At 35.4% G+C, this 21,796-nt stretch overlaps 1 protein-coding gene across 3 annotated transcripts in view; it reads left to right on the top strand.

Annotated features, from left to right (window-relative positions):
- LOC136039413 (uncharacterized) overlaps positions 1-21,796 on the top strand; it is a 104,256-nt gene that overhangs the window by 51,497 nt on the left and 30,963 nt on the right. For 2 of the 3 annotated variants that reach the window (XM_065723137.1, XM_065723139.1), the window contains 3 exons: positions 634-745; positions 10,194-11,812; positions 21,523-21,677. In XM_065723137.1, the coding sequence (XP_065579209.1) occupies positions 634-745; positions 10,194-11,812; positions 21,523-21,677 (1,886 nt within the window). The remainder of the gene's footprint in view (positions 1-633; positions 746-10,193; positions 11,813-21,522; positions 21,678-21,796) is intronic. The other variant, XM_065723138.1, reaches the window with a different exon arrangement.

The raw sequence follows: 21,796 nt of genomic DNA on the forward strand, positions 1-21,796 counted from the left end.
ATTCTTATCCCTTTTTTGTCGTTTGGCATTTGCTTCCAGATCTAAAAGAGATTATATATGAGATACTATGTATAACCTAAAAATGATAATATTAACCAAAACAACAATTACATTTGCGAACACTTTTATGTCATTAATTTTTCAACGTTCATTGCGATCCGAAATTTATTTTTTCTTAATTAAAAATGAACTGTTGTTGGTTTTAAAAAAATGTTCTTATAATATTGTGAATTTTATTCTGAAATGTAGTAATTTCCAAATAATGGCAAGGAAAGGGGTGGCATAATCCGAAATAGCCTACTATTGAGGCTCATTTGGTCTAGAATCAAGATGGTAAGAAAAAAAAAATATTTGTGGAGGAAGCCTAAAAACCCGTGATAGAATTAACTTAGGAGAATATTCAAGTACACATCAATCTGAAAATGTGTGTTAAGGAAATTCTTCTGTGTCATTTTTAAATGCTCATTGCGGTGTAAAAATTTGTATCCAGGAAAACGGATAAGACAAATTGCGGTATTCAAACAAGGAAACTTCCTGTACTGTACTCTCGGTTCTTCCCTCCCCTTTTATCATTGATGAATTTTCAAACGCAAATATGCCTGAGTCTATTTACCTTTGTGATAAATTTTTCAGCAGTATGTTGACATTCAACATAGTGATGTGCATGCCTCTTTGGAACAAGATGAACGGACTGAACTGCTCGCCAGAATCCAAGACTTGACAAGATTACTGGAGAAAAGATCAAGTAAGCCTTTTCCCTTTTCTCACTTTACATATTTTAACCGTGGGCATTCATACTCCTTGGGGATAAGAGATCTGGGCACTAGCCCTTAAGTTCATTAGTGGATTAATCTGTATTTAGGTTAGTACGTGAGTGGGTCCAAAGTTAAAGGGGTAGACTATACGACAATATCGTAAAAATGGCTGGGTTCTTTGGTGGGTGGGTATGAAGAGAGATATTATCTCCTCCCCCCCACCTTAGAAATACTAAAACTTACACAATTTTAACATTATTTTATATATTTTTCATGCAATTTCCTTTTTTGAGTTTTGTTTTGTTTTTAACAACATTAAATAAAAGAAGTTTTTTCAACTGAAAGTAAGGAGCAACATTAAAAGTTGAAACGAACAGATATTAATCCGTATATGAAAGGGGCTGTTCCCTCCTAAACGCCCCGCTCTTTACGCTAAAGTTTGACCCTTTCTCACAACTCTACTTTTTAATACAAAAAAAAAACTTTATCGAAAAGAGCGGGGCGTTTAAGAGCGAACAGCCCCTTTCATATACGGAGCAATTTCAGTTCGTTTTAAGTTTTAATGCTGCTCCTTACTTTCAGTTGAGAAAACTTGTTTTTTTATATTTAATTTGTGAACGTTTTTGAAATAATGCATGTTTTGATTTTGGCTCTCAGCACATGAATAATTTAAACGAAATTTGCATATTAATTATTTTGTGGCTAAATGGCTTTCTCATAGTTTTGATCAGACGATTTTGGGAAAAAAGAAATGGGGTAGGAGGCTTTTTGCCCTCCAATTTTTCGGTTACTTAAAAAGGCAACTAGGACATTTTTACGATTGTTTTTATTAGTAATAAATATACGTAACTTACATAACAAGCTTCTACATTCGCGTATTCTTATTACTTATATGAGGGGGTTCGCCCCCTCGTCAATACCTCGCTCATTACACTAAAGCTTAAATTGTATCCCAATTGTTTAAGAATGACCACTGAATTCCAAAGGTCGTAGAATAAATAGTTGAAATTACAAAAAAAATACTTTAGTGTAAAGAGCGAGTTATTTAGCAGGAGAAGAACCTCCTCATATGTGCAATAGTTTCTGGTCATTTTAAGTTTTAATGTTGCTCTTTACATTCAGTTGAAAAACTTACATATTTATATTTTCATTTTTTTTTTTAAAGAATGCTAGAAAATCCTGCACCCTCTTCATGGAATTTCTCTTCCCCCACGATAAATTCTCCATGGAAAGGTCATTCTACGTAAGCCCCCACCCTCGACCCTCCTCTGCCGAACCAGAAAAAATCTCCCTGAAAACGTCTGTACACTTCCCAATAACCATTTCTATATGTCAAAGTTTGTGACTTGCAGCCCTTCTCCCGGGGACTTTGGGGGAGTAAGCCATCCCCAAAGACATAGTTATTATGTTTTTCGAATATGCTGAACAAAATGGACATCTCAAAATTTTGATCCGGTGACCTTGGGGGAAAATGAGGGTGGGAGGGGCCTTGGTGTCCTCCATTTTTGGTCACTTAAAAAGGGCACTAGAACTTCTAATTTCCGTTAGAATGAACCCTTTTGCGACATTCTAGGACCACTGGGTCGATACGATCACCTCTGGGGAAAAAACAAATAAACACGCACCCGTGATCGGTCTTCTGGCAAAAAAAAAAAACAACAACAAAATTCGGCATTTTTATAGATAAGCGCTTGAAACTTCTACAGTAGGGTTCTCTGATATGCTGGTGTGATTTTCGTTAAGATAATGTGACGTTTAAGGGTTGTTATCCCCTATTTTCCAAAATAAGGCACATTTTCTTTGCTTCTCAGGTAGACACAAATGGTCTATTCTTAGCATTTCAAACCCATCTTTCAGAATTTACTACAAATGCTTAATAAAATTTCCGGCGAAGAATACATTTATCTTAAAATAGACTGACATTTAGAGTTAGGACACGCAGAATTGAATATCCATTGAAAAAAGTGTTCTGAATTTGGGCCTTTTATTCAAGACCCAGTATTCAAATATAAGAGGATTCATACTGAAACTGAGGTTCCACGTTTTAATTATTTGCGTAAGTTTGGTGTCTGATATTCTGACACTTCGCTGTTTCAATAAAAATATGTTTTTGTCTACAGATATACTTTAAATTAAAAGCTTGCGAAGACACCGCTTCGAAAAGTAGTTCATCCATTTGAATTTATTTAATTTTTTAATCTTGTAAACTTATCCAGAAGTTTTACCATATCCAAACGTCGCGGAGAATTTAAAAAACTGAATAATTGATTTCTTAATTCGTAAAAATTCTCTTGCCACGGTTTTTATGCATTTTTAATTTGTGAAAGTTATGGTTTAAGAGTCCCCCGCGCTGAGAATCCCCCCTCACTGTAAAGTTGCTTGCGGACGATTCAGCCTGAAAAACTTTGGTTTAAATTTTTTGATTTGAATAAGACTCTAATCACTAATCGGGTTCTTGATCACTCTAGAAATGCCCCCTTCCGTGTAAATTAATTCCCAGAAATCAAAACACGCAGAATATAGCCCCCGGATAATTCCACTGGAACATCTCTGCATTAAAAATTGATAGAAACCGTAATACTTCCGGGCCGGTACTTATGTTTTCAATATTGTAGTCTTTGTCGTTAAAATTCTTATAATATTCAATGCAACTACTACTAATACTACTAACAACTCATTGCAGCATCAAACCGCCTGAGTCCAACACAACTACGCACGCTCCTCTTCCATTCCAATTTATTCAAAGTCTCCCTCTATACACCCTCCCAGGAAGCTTTTTAGATCCTTCTTTTTGACATCTTCCCACTCCAATCGTTGACGACCTGCTTTCCGTTTAGCCCTAGACAGTGAAATTTGCAGATGATCTGGGGTGAAAAGTTTTTCTTAGTGCACTTTCGTTTCAAAAAGACTTTAATTTCTGATTGTTTTTAAAAGCATGCCTTTTTCCCAGCAAAAATTCAGCAAAAGGGTGTTTTCCAGCAAATTTTGTTTTGGGGGGAGGGGTACAAAAACACTTTTTAAAATGCATCAAAAATGTGAAATTGATATCTACTCCCTTACGATTTCTCGTCTACACTGTTATTATTAAATTAAAGAATAACACTAAACCCCTAATGAGCAGGATTTATTCTGTAAAGGAGGAGGACTGTCCCTTCCTCATCCACGCATCCATCTCAGGGTCGCAGAAACTTTGGAGTGTGCTCATTGGATCAGAAATTGAGATTTCTAGTCCTTTGCATGGGGGTGAAATTTTTCGGGGAGAGGGGGATCCATGAAGGGCTATTTTCTGCGAGGGATATTTTCTGTAGGGGTGTGGGTATTTTCCAGGGGGTTTAACACCGGCCACCGAAAAAGGACAGGCAAAGATAAAAATAAAAACGCTAATTTTTTCAATAAAAAATACGTGTCAAGCGAGACATGTTCAATGCCGATAAAAAACCAAAAAAGAACGAAAACGTCTAACATCAAGAAAAAAAGGGATTGCGACTAATCAAGTGAAGAAGAGAAGGTGAAATCTGAATTTTTCGTCATTAAAACTAGAAGTAATTAAAATCTAACCTGTATTAGACCGGGCTCTTATTGCCTGGGTTTGGTTGGAGTAGCTTAAATATATTTGGTTTGCTTTTTTGTGCGGGAGGGGGGTCAATTGTTTTTGACTTGCCTTTCTTTTAAATGTAATTTCTAGTTTTCTTATCTCTTCTTGCATTGTTCTTCTGGTTTCGTATTGCTTTTATTTTTATTCTTTTGTTGTATTCATATAAATTAATAAAGCATAATGAATATGTGTGTTGTAGCATAAATGCAAACGAACATACAACATCTACTAATATCAATGTACCGTTCACAGCAAATTTAGTTTCACTGTAAACAAGAATTTAGCTACTGCCTCCTTTCCTAACTTTAAAAATCTAAAGCCAACTGCGCCATTGGCGCTTTACTGAAAGTGAATTACATTAAAAATATTCTCTTTTCCAGTTATTACAGCATTGAAATGAAAATACATATTACACCATTCAAATTTAACTTATTCAATTTTGCTTATTATAAAAAGAATTTACTTTTTCAATTTTATTTATTCAAGTAGAAATAAACCTTTAACCTCCTCATAGTACATTACCCGCGAAATTTGTGGCAAGAAAATATTTCTCTTTGTACTATAAACATATCAAACTGTTCGTGGTAACGAACTGTAGAAAGGAACGACCCGGCTCAATAGTAACCGAAACTCTAAAAAATGGAGGGGCTTTTCCTCCTCAACGTCCCGCTCTTTACGCTAAATTTTCTTACTGTTTTAAAAAGTAGAGTTAAGAGAAAGTCAAACTTTAGCGTAAAGAGCGAGGCGTTGAGGAGGAAAAGCCCTTTCATATCCGGAGTAATTTCTGTTCCTTTTAAGTTTTAATGTTGCTCCTTACTTTCATTTAAAAAAAAACTTCTTTTTTTGTTTAATTACAATAAGATGCCTACTGGTAAAGAAATTTTCACTCACTACGCCCCTGCGTATGTAGGTGTAATCGATGAAATCAGGTCCCAATCTGGGTTTTTTGATAAAGTACGTTCTGACTATAACTGTCTTGTCGGACATGTGTCTGGGCATAAAAATCCAGCTAGACATACATGTGAATACCGGCTGATCAATATTAGATTTCCCTGTGTTAGATCTGAAAGATGTAGATTTGCGATAAGTTATCAGATACCCTTTGTTGCAAATAGACTAAGGGTTTCAAAATAAATCGAAGACTTGACTAGCTGATCTTCAAAAAAAAGCTTAAGGAAGGTGATTTTTTCCCATAATGGTGTAACAATTTAATAAGTTGTTTTTGATCTTGTTGTATTTTTTCGGAACGCTAGGCACCCTCTCTAATCAAACAGTTCGTGGTAACGTGGTATAGCAAAACAAGTTTCAAGACAGGAATACATTTATTGTTTCACATTCAGAGTTAAACATGTCTAGAAAAATCAAACAGTTCGTGGTAACGAACTGTAGTAAGGAGCGACCCGGCTCAATAGTAAACGAAACTCTAAAAAACGGAATTTTGATACTAAAAGATACATCAAAAGAATCGGATTTTTATGCTTATTTTAAATATATAAGTTTCGTCAAATTTAGTCTTTGTCATCAAAAGTTACGAGCCTGAGAAAATTTGCCTTATGTTGGAAAATAGGGGCGAACACCCCCTAAAAGTCACATAATCTTAACGAAAATCACACCATCGCATTCAGTGCATCAGAGAACACTACTGTAAAAGTTTCAAGCTCCTATCTACGAAAATGTGGAACTTCGTATTTTTTGCCAGAAGACCGATCACGGGTGCGTGTTTTTCTTTTCTTTCCAGGGGGTCATCATATCGATCGAGTGGTCCTAGAATGTCGCAAGAGGTCTCATTCTAACGGAAATTGAAAGTTCTAGTGTTCTTTTTAAGTGACCAAACGAATTGGAGGGCAACTAGGCCCCATCCCAGGCTCATTTTTTCCCAAAGTCAACGGATCAAAATTTTGAGATAACCATTTTATTCAGCATAGTCGACAACCATAATAAATATGTCTTTGAGATGACTTACTCCCCCACAGTCCCCAGGAGAGGGGCTGCAAGTTACAAACTTTGGCCAGTGCTTATATACAATAATGGTTATTGGGAAGTGTACAAACGTTTTTCAGGGGGATTATTTTGGATTGGGGTGGGGTTGAGGGGAGGGGTCTATGTGGGAGGATCTTTCTTTGGAGGAATATGTCATGAGGGAATTCAATGAAAGGGCGCAGGATTTTCTAGCATTATTATAAAAAAAAACAATGGAAAAATAAATATGAAAAAGTTTTTTCAACTAAAAGTAAGGAGCAGCATTAAAACTTAAAATGAACAGAGATTATTGCGCGTGTGAGGGTTTCATCTCCTAAATAGCTTGCTCTTTACGCTAAAGTATGTTTTAGTAATTTCAACTATTTATTTTACTGTCTTTCTGATTCAGGGGTCATTCTTACAGAGTTGGAACAGAATTTAAGCTTTAGTGTAAAGAGTGAGGTATTAACGAGGGGACAAAACCCCCTCATATACATAATAAAAATATAAGTATATAAAAGTTCGTTACGTAAGTTATTTTAAGTTACGTATATTTTTTTTCTAACAAAAACGTTCGTTAAAAATTAAAGGTTCTAGTTGCCCAAGTAACCCAAAAATTGGAGGGCAATCAGGCCTCTTCACCCACCCTTTATTTTCTGAAAATCGTCTGATCAAAACTAAGATAAAGCCATTTAGCCAAAAAAGAATTAATATGCAAATTTCATTTTAATAATTTATGTGCGGAGAGCCAAAATCAAACATGCATTAATTCAAAAACTTAAAACATTAAACTTGTGCCACATTAAAACTTAGAACGAACAGAATTTACTCCGTGTATGAAAGGGGCTGCTCCCTTCCCAACTTCCCGTTCTTTGGCTAAAGTTTGACTCTTTCTCTCAATTTTACTTTATTAAACAGTAAAAAAACTTTATCGTAAAGAGTGGGGCGTTGAGAAGGGAGCAGCCCCTTTCATACACGGAGTAATTTCTGTTCGTTTTGATGTGGCTCCTTACTTTCAGTTAAAAAAAATAGTTTTTTTTTCAAAAAGCTTTGAAAAAGAAACTATAAATGTGTTATAATATCAGTTCCTACCTAACTTTTTCTTTGAACTTCACCACGAACTACGTTCTCTCTGATAGCTTTTGTATAGCCACAAATTCGTGTCCAGATAGTTAATATACCGGACTACAAGTAGTTTATTATACCTTCTTGAAAGCAATTCACTCTCAACAATTTTAATGCCATAATATGGAGAATACCCAATGCTACGCTTAAGTGGCATTAAATTCAAGTAAATTATATGTTGTTCAACCTGTGCCTAATCCACTGTGCTTCGGCATAGTAGGTTTCATCAATGAATAGACATGAATCTTGCTAATACCAGTGGATAATTTGGCGTTAAATTATGTTAATGTAAACAAATGAACAAAAGAAACGTAAATCAACATGGGACAAGCCAGGGCAGCACAAGATCAACGGTAGTAGGCACGTGCGTTTTAATTTATTTCGGAAGATGAAAATATTTCGTCGAAATGACAATGATTTGTATGTTAAAAGAAATAATGGGAAAGTACCGTAGATGCCGTGAGTATTACAAAGTTATGGTATGGACACATTTTTGGACCTCCGGCTCACGTTTTTTGGAGAAGGTGCAAGATTAAGGCCATGGAGATACACAACGGGGTGACACGAAGAAATTTTCCCTAAGACCTGCCAGGAAGGTCCTTCCAAAAATGGCTTTGAAAATGTCATGTTTGATTTCGATCCCCTCTTTAATAAAAATTGTCTGAAACAGGCCTTCGACTCAAGGTCTGTGTTTGCCTATGATCAAAGGCCTAGGTTTCAAGACATGCCGTCGTAGAGGAAGAGGGATACATCTTGCACAGAGTAAAAGCGTATCTTGTAGCCTAAAAGGTTTGATAATGCGTTTTTTTGGTGTTCTTTGCCTGTGGAAAAAGGTTATGATGTCCTCTTTCAGGCTTGGACCCAGTGTCGTTCCTGGGGGGGTAATCTGGGAAGTTATTCCGCGTGTAGCGGCTGGGGAAATTGCTCCCTTTGGTCCGCTAGTTCACTGTCATTCGGCTTTTTTTGCTTATATTTTAGTCAGAAGGAGGGCGCTGTAATTGATTTTGCCCCTGGCACCACAAACCCTAGGAACGGCCCTACTTGGGCCTTTGTGTATTTTTGGTTAATGCCGTACTAAATATGTTTAATAAAAGTTAGATTTTGTAATATTTAGAAAGCAATAGTGTTTTTTTCCAAAAATCGTTTTTTCCTGATGGTCTGGTAATTGTTGTCTAAAACGGTTTTTATTTAGATGCATAGTAAGAGCCCTTCCCCAAAGAATCCCTTGATGCCATGTCCTAAGTCTTCTTACCTTTTCCATCATAACCTTTCCCTCACTGCATTCGTTAAAAGATAAAACAAAGTAAAGAAGGGCACTTGTCAATCTTTTATTATTTTTTTTTTCTTTTCTTCAACCAGTTATTCGAGAGTTTGATTTGTGCTAGAAAATTTTAAAAAAGCAGTGGTAACTGTTGTTCCTTCTCATAAGCTTATAATTCTGACTTTTTTGTATTATATACTGTGGATTTTGCAAATGACTTTCTCATAAGATTAACTACATTTGGCTAGGCAGGTGGGGGCAAGCTAATTCATTTATAAACGAAGTTCTGTTTATATTGATTATAGTTCTGTTTATATAATTATTGTGTATATTGCCTAGCTAATGAAAAAAAAATATTAATTCACGCTTTTACAATTTTTTCATATTTCCCTCAAGTTAAAGTTTTTTATCTCTTTATCTTTTTTCAATTTTTATTTTAAGACTGATTGACTAGTTTTTATGTAAAAAAAAAAAAGGAAAAAGAATATACTGGTCTGCTTTTCTAAAAAAAAAAACAACTGAAATAGAGTCGTCAAACCAATTCTATCAGGAGTTGGGGAGGAGATAAACCTTGAGTTTAGCCAGAAGCCAAAACTGATTTTAAACTGACATTTTAAAGGTATATAGTTGGGCTTTACAGAACCTTTGGCTCTCCAAATGACATTCCTGATTCAGCTGCATAAGTAATCAGGGCTCGAAACCAGTCATAATAGTAAGTTTTGTTTAAAAACATTCATAATGAGAAAGAGTGACCACAGTAGTGTATTTACTTTGTGGTTTATATGCTTGTTTAAATAAGAATATTACTGATACTAGGTAGAATATTTCATGAAGCGTAGTATATCGGTGCGCTATAGTTTTCTCAAAAGTCTCAAATTGTTTTCGCAAGAATCTAATAGTATATGCTCATTAACGTACACCGGAATTTGTCGTTCAGCCATGGAACGGTTGAGCAACATAAAACAAACTCAAAAAAATAAGCATAACTTCAAATTTGGCTGTTATAGTGGCCCATACATGCAGAATTTTCCGTAAGTTATGTATTTCTCAAAACCCTCGTGGAGATGAGGTCCTTGAGCTCCTAGGAGAGATTTCACCAGTTATATTCGTCTGTAAGCATGGCTTCTCTTTAAGCTTAGACTGCATCTGGAGATAAGTGGGTCAGGTTTTGAATCTCCTGTCAGGGAATGTAGAAAAATGACGTAACAAGGCATATTATGACTGTAGCGACAAAAAAGAGCATTATCTATAATTGCTTCTCCCCTACCAGTATTAAAATCCTGATACAACCCCGCTTTATTATACCAATTTCAAAGATGTGAAAGTTGAACACTTTCAAGTTCAAAAGAGTTCTAATGCATGAAACTTAAATTAGTGTTAATTTAAATTAGTATTTTCCAATTTTGAAAATAAATTAGTTTTCTATTTTTCCGGGATTGTTAGCTTTTTGTGCAATAATTGTTTCTAACTCTATTAAAAGTTGCCCATTTAATTTCAGACGAATCAGAAAGTCAGCTAACCGATTTAAGGCAGCAAAATGAGGAATTGGAGCTTCAAATCAAAGTACTACATGATGATAAGAACAAAGTGAGACAAAAAGTCAAGGATCTCGAAAAATTTGAAAGGGAAGCCAAAATTCTGCAAAAGGATTTGGGTGACCGAATTAATGAAGAACAGAAACGCAATGAGACAATGGAAGATAAATTAAAAAGTATCGAAACCGTTTTGAGGACGAGCCAAGTTGAGGTGGATCGTTTGAAGCGAATCAATGAAGACTTGGAGAATAAACGAATATCTGAGTTAAAAAAGCTTCTCGAAGAAAGGGAATCTGCTGAGCGTAAGGTGAATGAGCTAATGGAGGAACTCGCAAATAGACATTGGGAGAATACAGAAAAAGAACACGCCTTTGACTATGATCTTATATTTGAGAAACTAAGTCATGATGTTCACGCTGAATCATGCGAAAGAGCAATTAATTTTTCCAAGAAAGTAGAAAATCTAATGAAGACGGTCAGTAATTCAGATTCAAGTTCAATTGATGCTCTTGAGGATGGTTTGGCTCAATTGGCTGCGTATGAAGAGTTTGATATGCTTAAAAGCCCAAAAGAATCATCAGTTCAAACCGATTACTCGTGTATGCCTGACAGCACCTTAGGTCAGCTCGATATGGCAATTTCTACCGAATCCTTTCTACAAAAAGATCAAAGTTCTATTGGTAATCAAACTGATATCTATTCTTCTATAGATAGCCAGAGTCAGACTGAAGCGATCATTTCTAGTTTAGAAGATGTATCTTCACAGACTGACGCAGTTGAAAAGGAAACTATAGATGTAACTTCTCAGATCAGTCCAACAATTCGAGATGCTTGCACAACATGCGATGTCGTCCATATTGAAGCCAATTCTCAGACAGAAGTCAGTGTCTCAAATCAGCTCAATCAAACGGAGTCTATACAACTAACTAGTGAGCCATCATTAGCAGTTAGAAATATTGCTTGCACCTACTCCCAAACAGATAATGATTCTTTAAAAGAAAAGACTACTGACCTTCACTGTGAACTTTCAAACTTTAGTTCTCAGACTGAAATTCCCAACTCTGATATCATGGTTCAAACTGAGCTAGAACAAAAGAGTGAAGAGTCTCAGACAACTGCAATTACTCTCAATGATAGTTTTTCTATGACTGACGTCATTGTTTCTGATGTCTTTTCTCAGACAGACGCTATTAATCTTGACTTGCTAAAGAATAGAATTAAACCTATCATTTCCCTATTTGAAAACTCATCGTATACCACTATTTTATCCCAAATTCAGGAAAATCTGAATCGGCCTTTTACTGAGGAGGTATTAGACCACTTACTAAGTTTAATTGTTGAAAGTTATTTTCAACTAAATTTAGACTTACAATCGAAACTGGAGCTCCAGCAGCAAGTTGATAAATTTCAGGTTGAGAGGAATCAGTTGATACAGGCTCTTCAACAAAAACATCAAGAGAGTGTTAGCTACCATCTAGAAGTTCAGAAGTTATCTAAAGCTCTTGCCGAAAGTCAGAGGAAGAGGAAGAACGTTGTTGAAGTTGGTGTTCAATTCAGTTCTTCTGATGAGTTGCAAGAAGAGGTATGTTATGTTCAGAGTTTGTTCAAAATTTTACAATAACGTTCTTTTGGTTTTTCTATTCTTGATATGCATACATCTAATCCTGATTCTGTCAATATTTTATCAGGTTATAACCAAGCAAGCCTTATCATATTTACTCTCTAAAACAAAGTTGGTCTCTATTAGAAAAATACTTTTTTTTTAAATTTTCTGGAATTAAATTTTGTTTCCCCATTTATCAATCTGTGTGTAATATCTTGCCTGGATTCCAAATTGGAACGCTGTAATTTCATAGCGATTATCTCGGTGATATGTAAGTGGCTTTTGCAATGATTGTCTTCAAAATGGGTGAGTGTCCAGTTAGTTCGTGGTTGTTCCAATATTACTGTTGACAATTTTTACTGTGTATCTGTTTGATTGTGGATGTCCGTATTTTTTGTTCCTCCTTTTTTTATCTACTAAGCTATAAATTCTAAAAGGAAAGGACGCTTACTGATTTTGAGGTGTATTTTTTCCAATCGAGTCTTGTTACTACGAGTTATTCATTCCCAAACACTATTCGTTTAGTGATCCCTTCCCTAACGATTGATAAAATTAATACCCCCTTCACCCTGCGGATCCCTCTAAAACAATTTATTATTGTTCAGAAAGTGAATTGTTCATATCAAAATATTTCGTACTTCTCGGAGTTCCCGAACTGCCCCTTCTATGAACAACTTCCATGTATGCACACAGGTTTGATCCTTAGGTATAGGGTTTCAAAGGAATATTCAGAGGCAGAGTAAAAAAAAAATACTGTTTTTTCTATAGGCTTTTAGATCCTTTGTAACCAACATTCGGATGGGTGCCTCTTCCGCCTTTCTTTGGGTCTCTGCCTGTCTTCTAGTAGGGTATGCACCCTATTTAGGAAATCTGGGTATAATAATCTGATATAAATCTGGGTATAAAATAATACTTTAAGACCTGCCATCAAAAAAGATTGTCTTTTGATGTGTTAGCGGGCAGTTCTTCTGTTGTTTTTTTTACTTATCACACGGTAAACGTTGTTAACTGGTTAGTAGTTGGCTTCGATAATCTTGTTGTCAGGTTTTCGCATGACTTTTCAACTATTGATAATGATGTTGTCCAACCACTTCGAATCCAATTTCGTAATTGCCGCAATTTATAGTGATTCGTAAATTGTTAATTGAAGGATGCTTTTTCTGAACAATGATACCCTGATGGGTTTTTCTTTTTAATCTTGCTGAGCAAGTCTTTAGTGGGATGCAATTTTAACATAAGCTTTACTTGGAAATACAGAATGCTCAAAATATGGAAAAGAAAGTAAAAAACTGGCAAGTAAAACTTAAGTCGAAAAAACGATAGCATAATATAACAGAAACCATATGTAGATCAGCAAATAGACAGGGAAAATAAAAACACAGTGAGGACCGACCAATATATGAAAAAAATAGAAGACTTGAAATGAGAATCGCTAAATAGAAAAAAAAAACAGATTAGTTGATAAACAACTTTTAGAAGGGCGACTGAAGTTAAAGCACAAGAAGCGATAGATAATGGCACTGCCGCGTGACAGAATTATTGTCTTTTTGAACACTGACAGTCTTCATGCATGATTATTGTTATAGAAGCTTCATTCCTCCTGGTATGTTTTTCTTTGGTAAAACTTGTATACGTCTCTACTGAGTCAACCCCAGGTTGGTCTAAGTTTTGCTTTTTAAACTGAAGCCGACTTCTCATTATGCTCCTAATGAGCATTCCCCTTTTGTCCTCCGTTTTTGATATGCTTGAGTAAGTGTAACTGATGTTGTAACTCAGGCTTTTTTCTCTGTGTCTCGGAACTTGCCCTAATCCTGTCTTTTGTTAAGGACCGTTCAGGCTTACGCTAAAAAAAATAAATCATAAATATAAATAAAAATAAACTGTACATGTGTAATCCTTATTCTCTACCCCCGTTCAAGGTTGGAAAAAATTATGCACCAAATGTTTTCATTTATCATAGGAAGTTTAAAGTTGTTGCAGCTGGAACAACTGCCATTTTGTTACATTAGCATAGTCGGTACTCTCTCTTTCTCATAATGTCAATAAAAAAAAGAAGAAAGAAGTTCTGTTGATTTTCCTTTTTGAAAAATAAAATATTAGGTATATAGACTTTCCTTATATACATATATATATAAATATATATATATATATATATATATATATATATATATATATATATATATATATATATATATATATATATATATATATATGTATATATATATATAATTTTTAGCACAGATAGTAGGATTCGCTTCTATTAATTTTTAACACACTGAGCACAAATTTTATCAGCGTGTACAAATTTTATCACAGATTTTTGTGCACTGGGAGTGTAATTTTATGGATTATACGGCTTATTCACGAGCGTGAACGGCCCCTTAGTCAATATAGTCTAAATAAAGTGATCTAGTACATAAATCTTGTGGTGGAAGAGACGCCATTTGGAAAGGTTAGCAGGCATTTATATCTTCCTAAGTTTAATAAAATAATAAAGTGTGCATATAAGCACGTTCCGCCAAAAAATTTCTGGTTATCAGATATTTTATTTCAGGGGTGGGTTTTAGAGAATAACCTTCCGATCTTTCTAGGTGAAATTCTTAAGATCAATCTCTGATTAACTCCTCATGACCCGCCCCCTCCTTATGCCCATGCATGTGTGTCAACATTTTTTTAAAATTTTCTTTCAAGATTTTTCTTCTGCGATCTTATTCCCCTCTATTAACCCAAAATGATTACCAATTCTTCTCTCCTCTTTTACGAAGAAAATACCCGTCTCCTCTTTTACGAAGAAAATACCTCGAGTGCATTTCTTTGGTTGCAGTCAAAAGCTTGAGTATTCAAACAGAAAGTAAAGGAAAATATCCCACATACATTTTCTGGGGTCAATTCTCCAGAAAATTTGCCATGGAAAAGTTTTGAAAAAGATAAATAGCAATTTGACAGTGACATCGTTTTTTGACATTTTTTACAGTTTTTTTTTTTATAAGGGAAGGACCCAATCCCCTTCTTCTTTCCCCTTTATTCGGGTATCTTCAAAATCCCTTTATTCGGGTACCTTTAAAATGAAACAAGTTATAGGTATCTTACCTGAGAGAGAAAAAGAACCAATCACGAATTCATGAGTTGCAGTTGATGCTGGAAGGGTGTATGCAATTTCTACCGGAACCGGAACAATTTGGGAATTTATTGGACCGGCTAATAGTTACTTGTTATCAAGGGCTTTCTCATAGTGGTGTGTCATACCGTTTCCGCCTTTTCAAAAATTCAAGCATTTTTACGACAGATGTTCCATTAAAAGAGAGAAAAAATTGCTATTATATTGAACATTTTTTATTGTTTTTTTATAGAAGAACATTCTATTTTCAATTAAAAGAATTATCTTATGGAATGCCGCGCTTTAAGTATCCTGCTAATTTTAATATGTTGTAACGTCAAGCTCTATGAATGGAGGTAAAAATGAACAACCATATTGGAGAGGGACGAAGTTGTATCGTTTAAATTAGAGAGGGGTGTTTCATTTTGTTTTCCAGGAGGAGACCGGTAATGTTAAATTAAACCAAATTCCAGTACGCTCAAAATTAATAACCATGGATCATTTTGCGTTCTTTGTGTTCAGCTTCAGTAAATCAGGGTGCTGTTTGGGGGTAGCTCTTCAAATCAAGTTTACTGAACTACCATCCTGAAGTTTTTGTTTAATTCATACGGCGCACGGCGCTGTGGAGTAGTCCACGGTGTCGTGCTTAACTGGGGATCAAGAATTTTTTTTTCTTAGGAAAAAAAACCCATTTTTTTTCTGGGTGGCCTTCGAATCTACATTTGGACATGGAAATCTCCAAGTTTCATCTCTCTTTGCAGGCATATCGGTGTTCAGGCGCTGGGCCCCCAGTCTTGGATCGAGTCAAAAGCTTAGATTTTGTGAACTTTGACTAATCAGATTTAAGCAGCTGACCAATCAGATTCAACATTAAAGGAGTTAGGAACTTGTTCCCAAGACTGAGTCCAGTGTCTGAACGAGGCTTATGATGTAGCCTTGACAGTTTGCAAAAAGACACATAGCTAAAAGGAAAAACGAGTTTAAAGATGCGGCACCAAATTTCACACTCGAAACAGACGATCCTTCAGCCAGAAAGTTCGATGGGCGGCTGGGATCTAGTCATCCTGTCCTTTCAAATACTCATTTATCTTCCCCATGTTTTTACAGCTACCCATCTGGAGCTAGGTCGACCCTGTCTGAGCTCACAGAGTCACGTCAATGAACCCCGTCTAGAACAAAATAATCGGAGAGACCAGGACTTGAATCCCGTCCTGAGGGATATAAGATTGACAGTTCAGCGCACTATCTACTGGCATAGGGCCCTTAATTCTATGAAAATTTTGAAATTGTTTGCAGGATATTATTCTGCCACAATTTTTAAGAACATGAATGATGGGTATACAAGTAGAAGTAAAAGCTGGATTAGGTTCCCCGGTTGAGGATTGTTAAATCCCTGGGATGTAGGTTTTGGTTTCAACCACCTTTCTAATAACAATTCAACATTTATCAATGCATTTGGTTGCATGTGCCGTAGCTAATACAACGGAATTTTGGCTAAAAAAAATATTGAAGTTTTGAAATAGATTGTGGTAATTCGAAATAAGGATTTTTCACATTAGACGAAAATCTTTCTAGAAAAAATTACAATTTTCTAATTGTTATACCTTCGAATGTTTGAAGAATAACCTTAAAGTCCGTGCAAGAGTCCAAGTGAATTTAGCGTCAGTTTTCCATGCATTTTATTACTTTGTATATGTTCGCTATAATTATTTAAGATTTGTAACTAGGCTCAGTTCAAAAATAGTGCCCACAGAAATACTTAGTGTCGACTTCAAGCATTTTCCATGGGAAACGCAAAGATTCCAAATTGTTATTTGTTAGGATGTTTTTTTTTTTCATTAAATATTACACTGCTTTTTACTTGGTATATTTTTGGTCTTCTTGGGTGGAAGACAGTAAATGTCCGGCCTACACCTTCCTATTTGGTGGTACCAGCAATTTCAACGTTTCTCATCCAAATCACAGTCCTTTCGCTTTAATTTCACTTTGAGCACCCATTTTGGGATCATATTTCGACCTTAAGATATTAGAACTTAAGAACTTAAGATATGTGTTCCCTCTGAAAAAAGCGATTTTATGGCAAGCCTGCAGCTGTAACTTGCACCAAAAGGACAATATGTTTATATCATTGGTTTAAGCAATCTCAGATCTATTCATTCACCAAGCCAGAGCCATGGCATTACTTAGACTGTCTTTGGGTGGGATCTTAAATTGCTTAAAAAATCGAAAAATTGTCCTTAGTTTGACGATTTTCATCGTATTATCAATCAAAAAATCATTTACACAAAATTTCGAAAATTCGATTCGGCAGATGAATAGAGCTGAATCTCAGCAATGGAATGATATCAAGATAGTCGTCTTTCAAACAGTTCGTGGTAACGAACTGTAGTAAGGAGCGATCCGGCTCAATAGTAACCAAAACTCTAAAAAATTGAATTTTGATATCAATAGCTACATCAAAAGAATCGCATTTTAATGCTGATTTTAAATATATAAGTTTCATCAAGTTTAGTCTTACCCATCAAAAGTTACGAGCCTGGGAAAATTTGCCTTATTTAGGAAAATAGGGGGAAACACCCCCTAAAAGTCGTAGGATCTTAACGAAAATGACACCATCAGATTCAGCGTATCAGAGAACCCTACTGTAGAAGTTTCAAGCTCCTATCTACAAAAATGTGGAATTTTGCATTTTTTGCCAGAAGACAAATCACGGGTGCGTGTTTATTTGTTTGTTTTTTTTTTTTGTTTTTTGTTGTTTTTTTTCCCAGGGGTCATCGTATCGACCAAGTCGTCTTAGAATGTCGCAAGAGGGCTCATTCTAACGAAAATGAAAAGTTCTAGTGCCCTTTTTAAGTGACCAAAAAAATTGGAGGGCATCTAGGCCCCCTCCCACGCTCATTTTTTCCCAAAGTCAACGGATCAAAATTTTGAGATAGCCATTTTGTTCAGCATAGTCGAAAATCATAATAACTATGTATTTGGGGGTGACTTACTCCCCCACAGTTCCTGGGGGAGGGGCTGCAAGTTACAAACTTCAACCAGTTTTTACATATAATAATGGTTATTGGGAAGTGTACAGACGTTTTCAGGGGGATTTTTTTGGTTTTGGGGGTAGGGTTGAGGGAGGGGGCTATGTGGGAGGATCTTTCCTTGGAGAAATATGCCATGGGGGAAAAATTCAATGAAAAGGGCGCAGGATGAATCTGGTCACGTTAGAAAAAAACGTCAAATTCAGAGCTTAATATACAATGCTGGGTGTTCGGAGCCTCTCTATTATGGAGTATAATTTGAAAATAACACAACTATACGAGCGATAAAACATATATACCACAACCATAACTCAACTAACGAAAGAACTGCTAAGAGATAACACAACTATAAAGCGAAAACAGGTGAAAACTAACGGGAAAATAAACGAACTAAGAGGTGGAAGGGGCCCAGAGAAAAAATATAATCATTTTTCAATTTTGAGCCTAACTTCCGCAAAGGAGTAATAATGTCAGAAGCCCCGAAATACCGAATTATTTTCTTTTCAAACAGTTCGTGGTAAAGAACTGTAGTAAGGGGCGACCCGGCTCAATAGTAAACGGAACTCTAAAAAACGGAATTTTGATGCTAAAAGATACATCAAAAGAATCGAATTTTCACGCTGATTCTAAATATATAAGTTCCAATTAATTTAGTCTTTGTCATCAAAAGTTACGAGCCTGAGAAAATTTGCCCTATTTTGGAAAAAAGGGGGAAACATCCCCTAAAAGTCATAGAATCTTAACGAAAATCACACTATCGCATTCGGCATATCAGAGAACTCTATAGCAAAAATTTCAAGCTCCTATCTAAAAAAATGTGGAATTTCATATTTTTTGCCAGAAGACAAATCACGGGTGCGTGTTTATTTGTTTGTTTGTTGTTGTTTTTTTTTTTGTTTTCCCCAGGGGTCATCGTATCGACCAGGTGGTCTTAGAGTGTCGCAAGAGGGCTCATTCTTACGGAAATGAAAAGTTCTAGTGCCCTTTTAAGTGATAAAAAAATTGGAGGCAAATAGGCCCCCTCCCACGCTAATTTTTTTCCAAAAGTCAACAGATTAAAATTTTAAGATAGCCATTTTGTTCCGCATAGTCGAAAACCATAATAACTATGTCTTTGGGAATGACTTACTCCCCCACAATTCCTGGGGGAGGGGCTGCAAGTTACAAACTTTGACCAGTGTTTACATATAGTAATGGTTATTGGGAAGTGTACAGACGTTTTAGCCAAAAAAAAAAATTAATATACTAATTTCATTTCAATAATTTATGTGCGGAGAGCCAAAATCGAACATGCATTAATTCAAAAACGTTCAGAAATTAAATAAAAAAAAACTAGTTTTTTTAACTGAAAGTAAGGAGCGACATTAAAACTTAAAACGAACAGAAATTACTCCGTATATGAAATGGGTTGTCCCCTCCGCAGTCCCTCGCTCTTTACGCTAAAGTTTGACTCTTTGCCACAATTCTACTTTTTAAAACAATTAAAAACTTTAGCATAAAGAGCGAGGGACTGCGGAGGGGACAACCCATTTCATATACGGAGTAATTTCTGTTCGTTTTAAGTTTTAATGTCGCTCCTTACTTTCAGTTAAAAAAACTAGTTTTTTTTATTTTGTTGATAAATTCAAACCGTTGCAGAGCAGAAAAATAATGTACTTCAAATTGCAGAGGAAACATAAACCTTAAGGCACGGTTCTATGGTCCTTTTTTTGCTGATGTTGTTTTTTTAACGCTTTGTTTGTGTGTGGAAATAGTAACGATAAGGAAGAAAAAAAAAATATTGATCGAGATTCAGGGAAACATGGTTTGGTATTTAACTAGCAAAATTAACTAGTAAATATACACAAATATTTTAAATAGCTTACATGTTAGAAACATACATAAAATTAAACATTGGGTAGTAGAACAGGCAATCAGTTTGAAATCATTTATTAAATAAATGAATCTGTGAAGTTTCTTCTCATGCTCCGATTTTTTTTTCTTGACTTGTTCGAATACACTAACAAATCTGATTAATTTTTTTTTGTTATCAAGTTACGAGGAATTGCTTGCAACAAATTTCTGTCGTTGCATGGAATTATGTTGGTTGTTCACAATGCAGGGTGACCTAAAAAGGTCGGACCCTCGTATAAATTTTTGTGTTATATCCTTTATTTTGTCGCTGATCAACTTCATATCGCAGAGTATGCTAAAAACAATGCCTGTGGACACTATTAAACCTCATTTTGATTAGTCGTAAAGTGTATTCTGTGTCCGACATGGCCGTAAAACAGATTTGTTCAAGACAGTCAAATGCAGTTTTGCGCATCCATTAAAAATTGTAAAACCCCTCCCGAGAGCAGAATCTAAAAATGGATGAACCACTTTGTGAAGTATGGGACCATGTAGAACATTAAAGCAGCTGAATGAACAGTCCAATCTACTTTGGACTCTTCAAAAAGCGTAAGTTCAATGCTTCGTTATACCGAGTGACTTGCTGGAGATTGCTAGTAATTGTCCCTAATAATGAGGCTCTGACTCCGGCTCAGAGGGGTCTTGGCAGGCTGTCTTCTGTGTGTAACCTTGTTTCGGGAAGATGTTCAATATCCGAGATATTTGGACAACATTAAGAAAAGAATATCTGTACGAGACCTAATCTGATGCACACATCCCAGATCTTTGGACAACGTTAAAAAGGAGCTTCTGCGCGAGGCCTTAGAAGTCGAGTAAACCTCCATGGAGGAAAAAAGGTGTTCTTCAGTTTTTATGTGCAAATCTTAGTAGGTTTGTAACAAATACAGGGAGCTGATTTGGGACCAATTTTAGCATCCGATAAAGAAGAAAGGGAATAAGATCATAAAATACTATTATGATGTTTTTAATATAATGTGTTGCTCATAACCAACGTTTTATTTATTTCTGGCTCAAAACTTGGAAATGAAGTCTCAACAAATACAGGGAGCTGATTTAGGACCAACTTGAGCATCCGATAAAGAAGAAAGGGAATAAGATCATAAAATATTATTATCATGTTTTAAATATAATGTGTTGCTAATAACCAACATTTTATTTATTTCCGGCTCAAAACTTGGAAATGAAGTCTCAACAAATACAGGGAACTGATTTAGGACCAATTTGAGCATCCGATAAAGAAGAAAGGGAATAAGATTATAAAATATTATTCTCAAGATTTAAATATAGTGTGTCGCTCATAATCAATATTTTATTTAATTCCGGCTCAAAACTTGGAAATGAAGTCTCAAAAGTCTCACACTTTGTTAGTTTTGTACGTTTAGGTGATTTAAAGATAGTATTGTTATTTGAAGATATTATAATATTTTTTCACATGTTACTGCTGTTTGAAGACTAACAACTTAACTGTTCAGAAGCAAAGTCCATTAAGTCCATACAATAATTTGTATTTGCTTAGAAGGGTAATTATCAATTTAAATCTAAACATAAATGTATCTTCTTTTGAATTTTTTTTATCGTTTCTTATCTGGATTGTATCTATTTCCCTTAGAATACCTCATTGCAAGAAAAAAAAATGCTTATGCAGATATGTAATATATTTTTTTTTTTAGTTAACCCAACTCAAGGAGAGGGAGAATTTATTGACTTCAGAAGCTATTAATCTGAAACAAACAATTGAAAAGATTCGTAATTGCCACAATTCTGAGCTGCTAAGTTTAAAAGAGAAACTAAAAGATGCCGAGGAAAAACTCCAGGTCGTTCAAAGGTTTGTTTTATCTATTGAATACATTGCTTCTGTCACATACTCTTTAGACCTGTTAGATCGCCTTCTGCCATTTTCTCCTATTGTTAACATTCCTCTTCAGAACCACAGGATGAATTAAT

This window comes from Artemia franciscana, chromosome 19, assembly GCF_032884065.1.
Source record: "Artemia franciscana chromosome 19, ASM3288406v1, whole genome shotgun sequence".
NCBI classification, from domain to species: Eukaryota; Metazoa; Arthropoda; class Branchiopoda; order Anostraca; family Artemiidae; genus Artemia; species Artemia franciscana.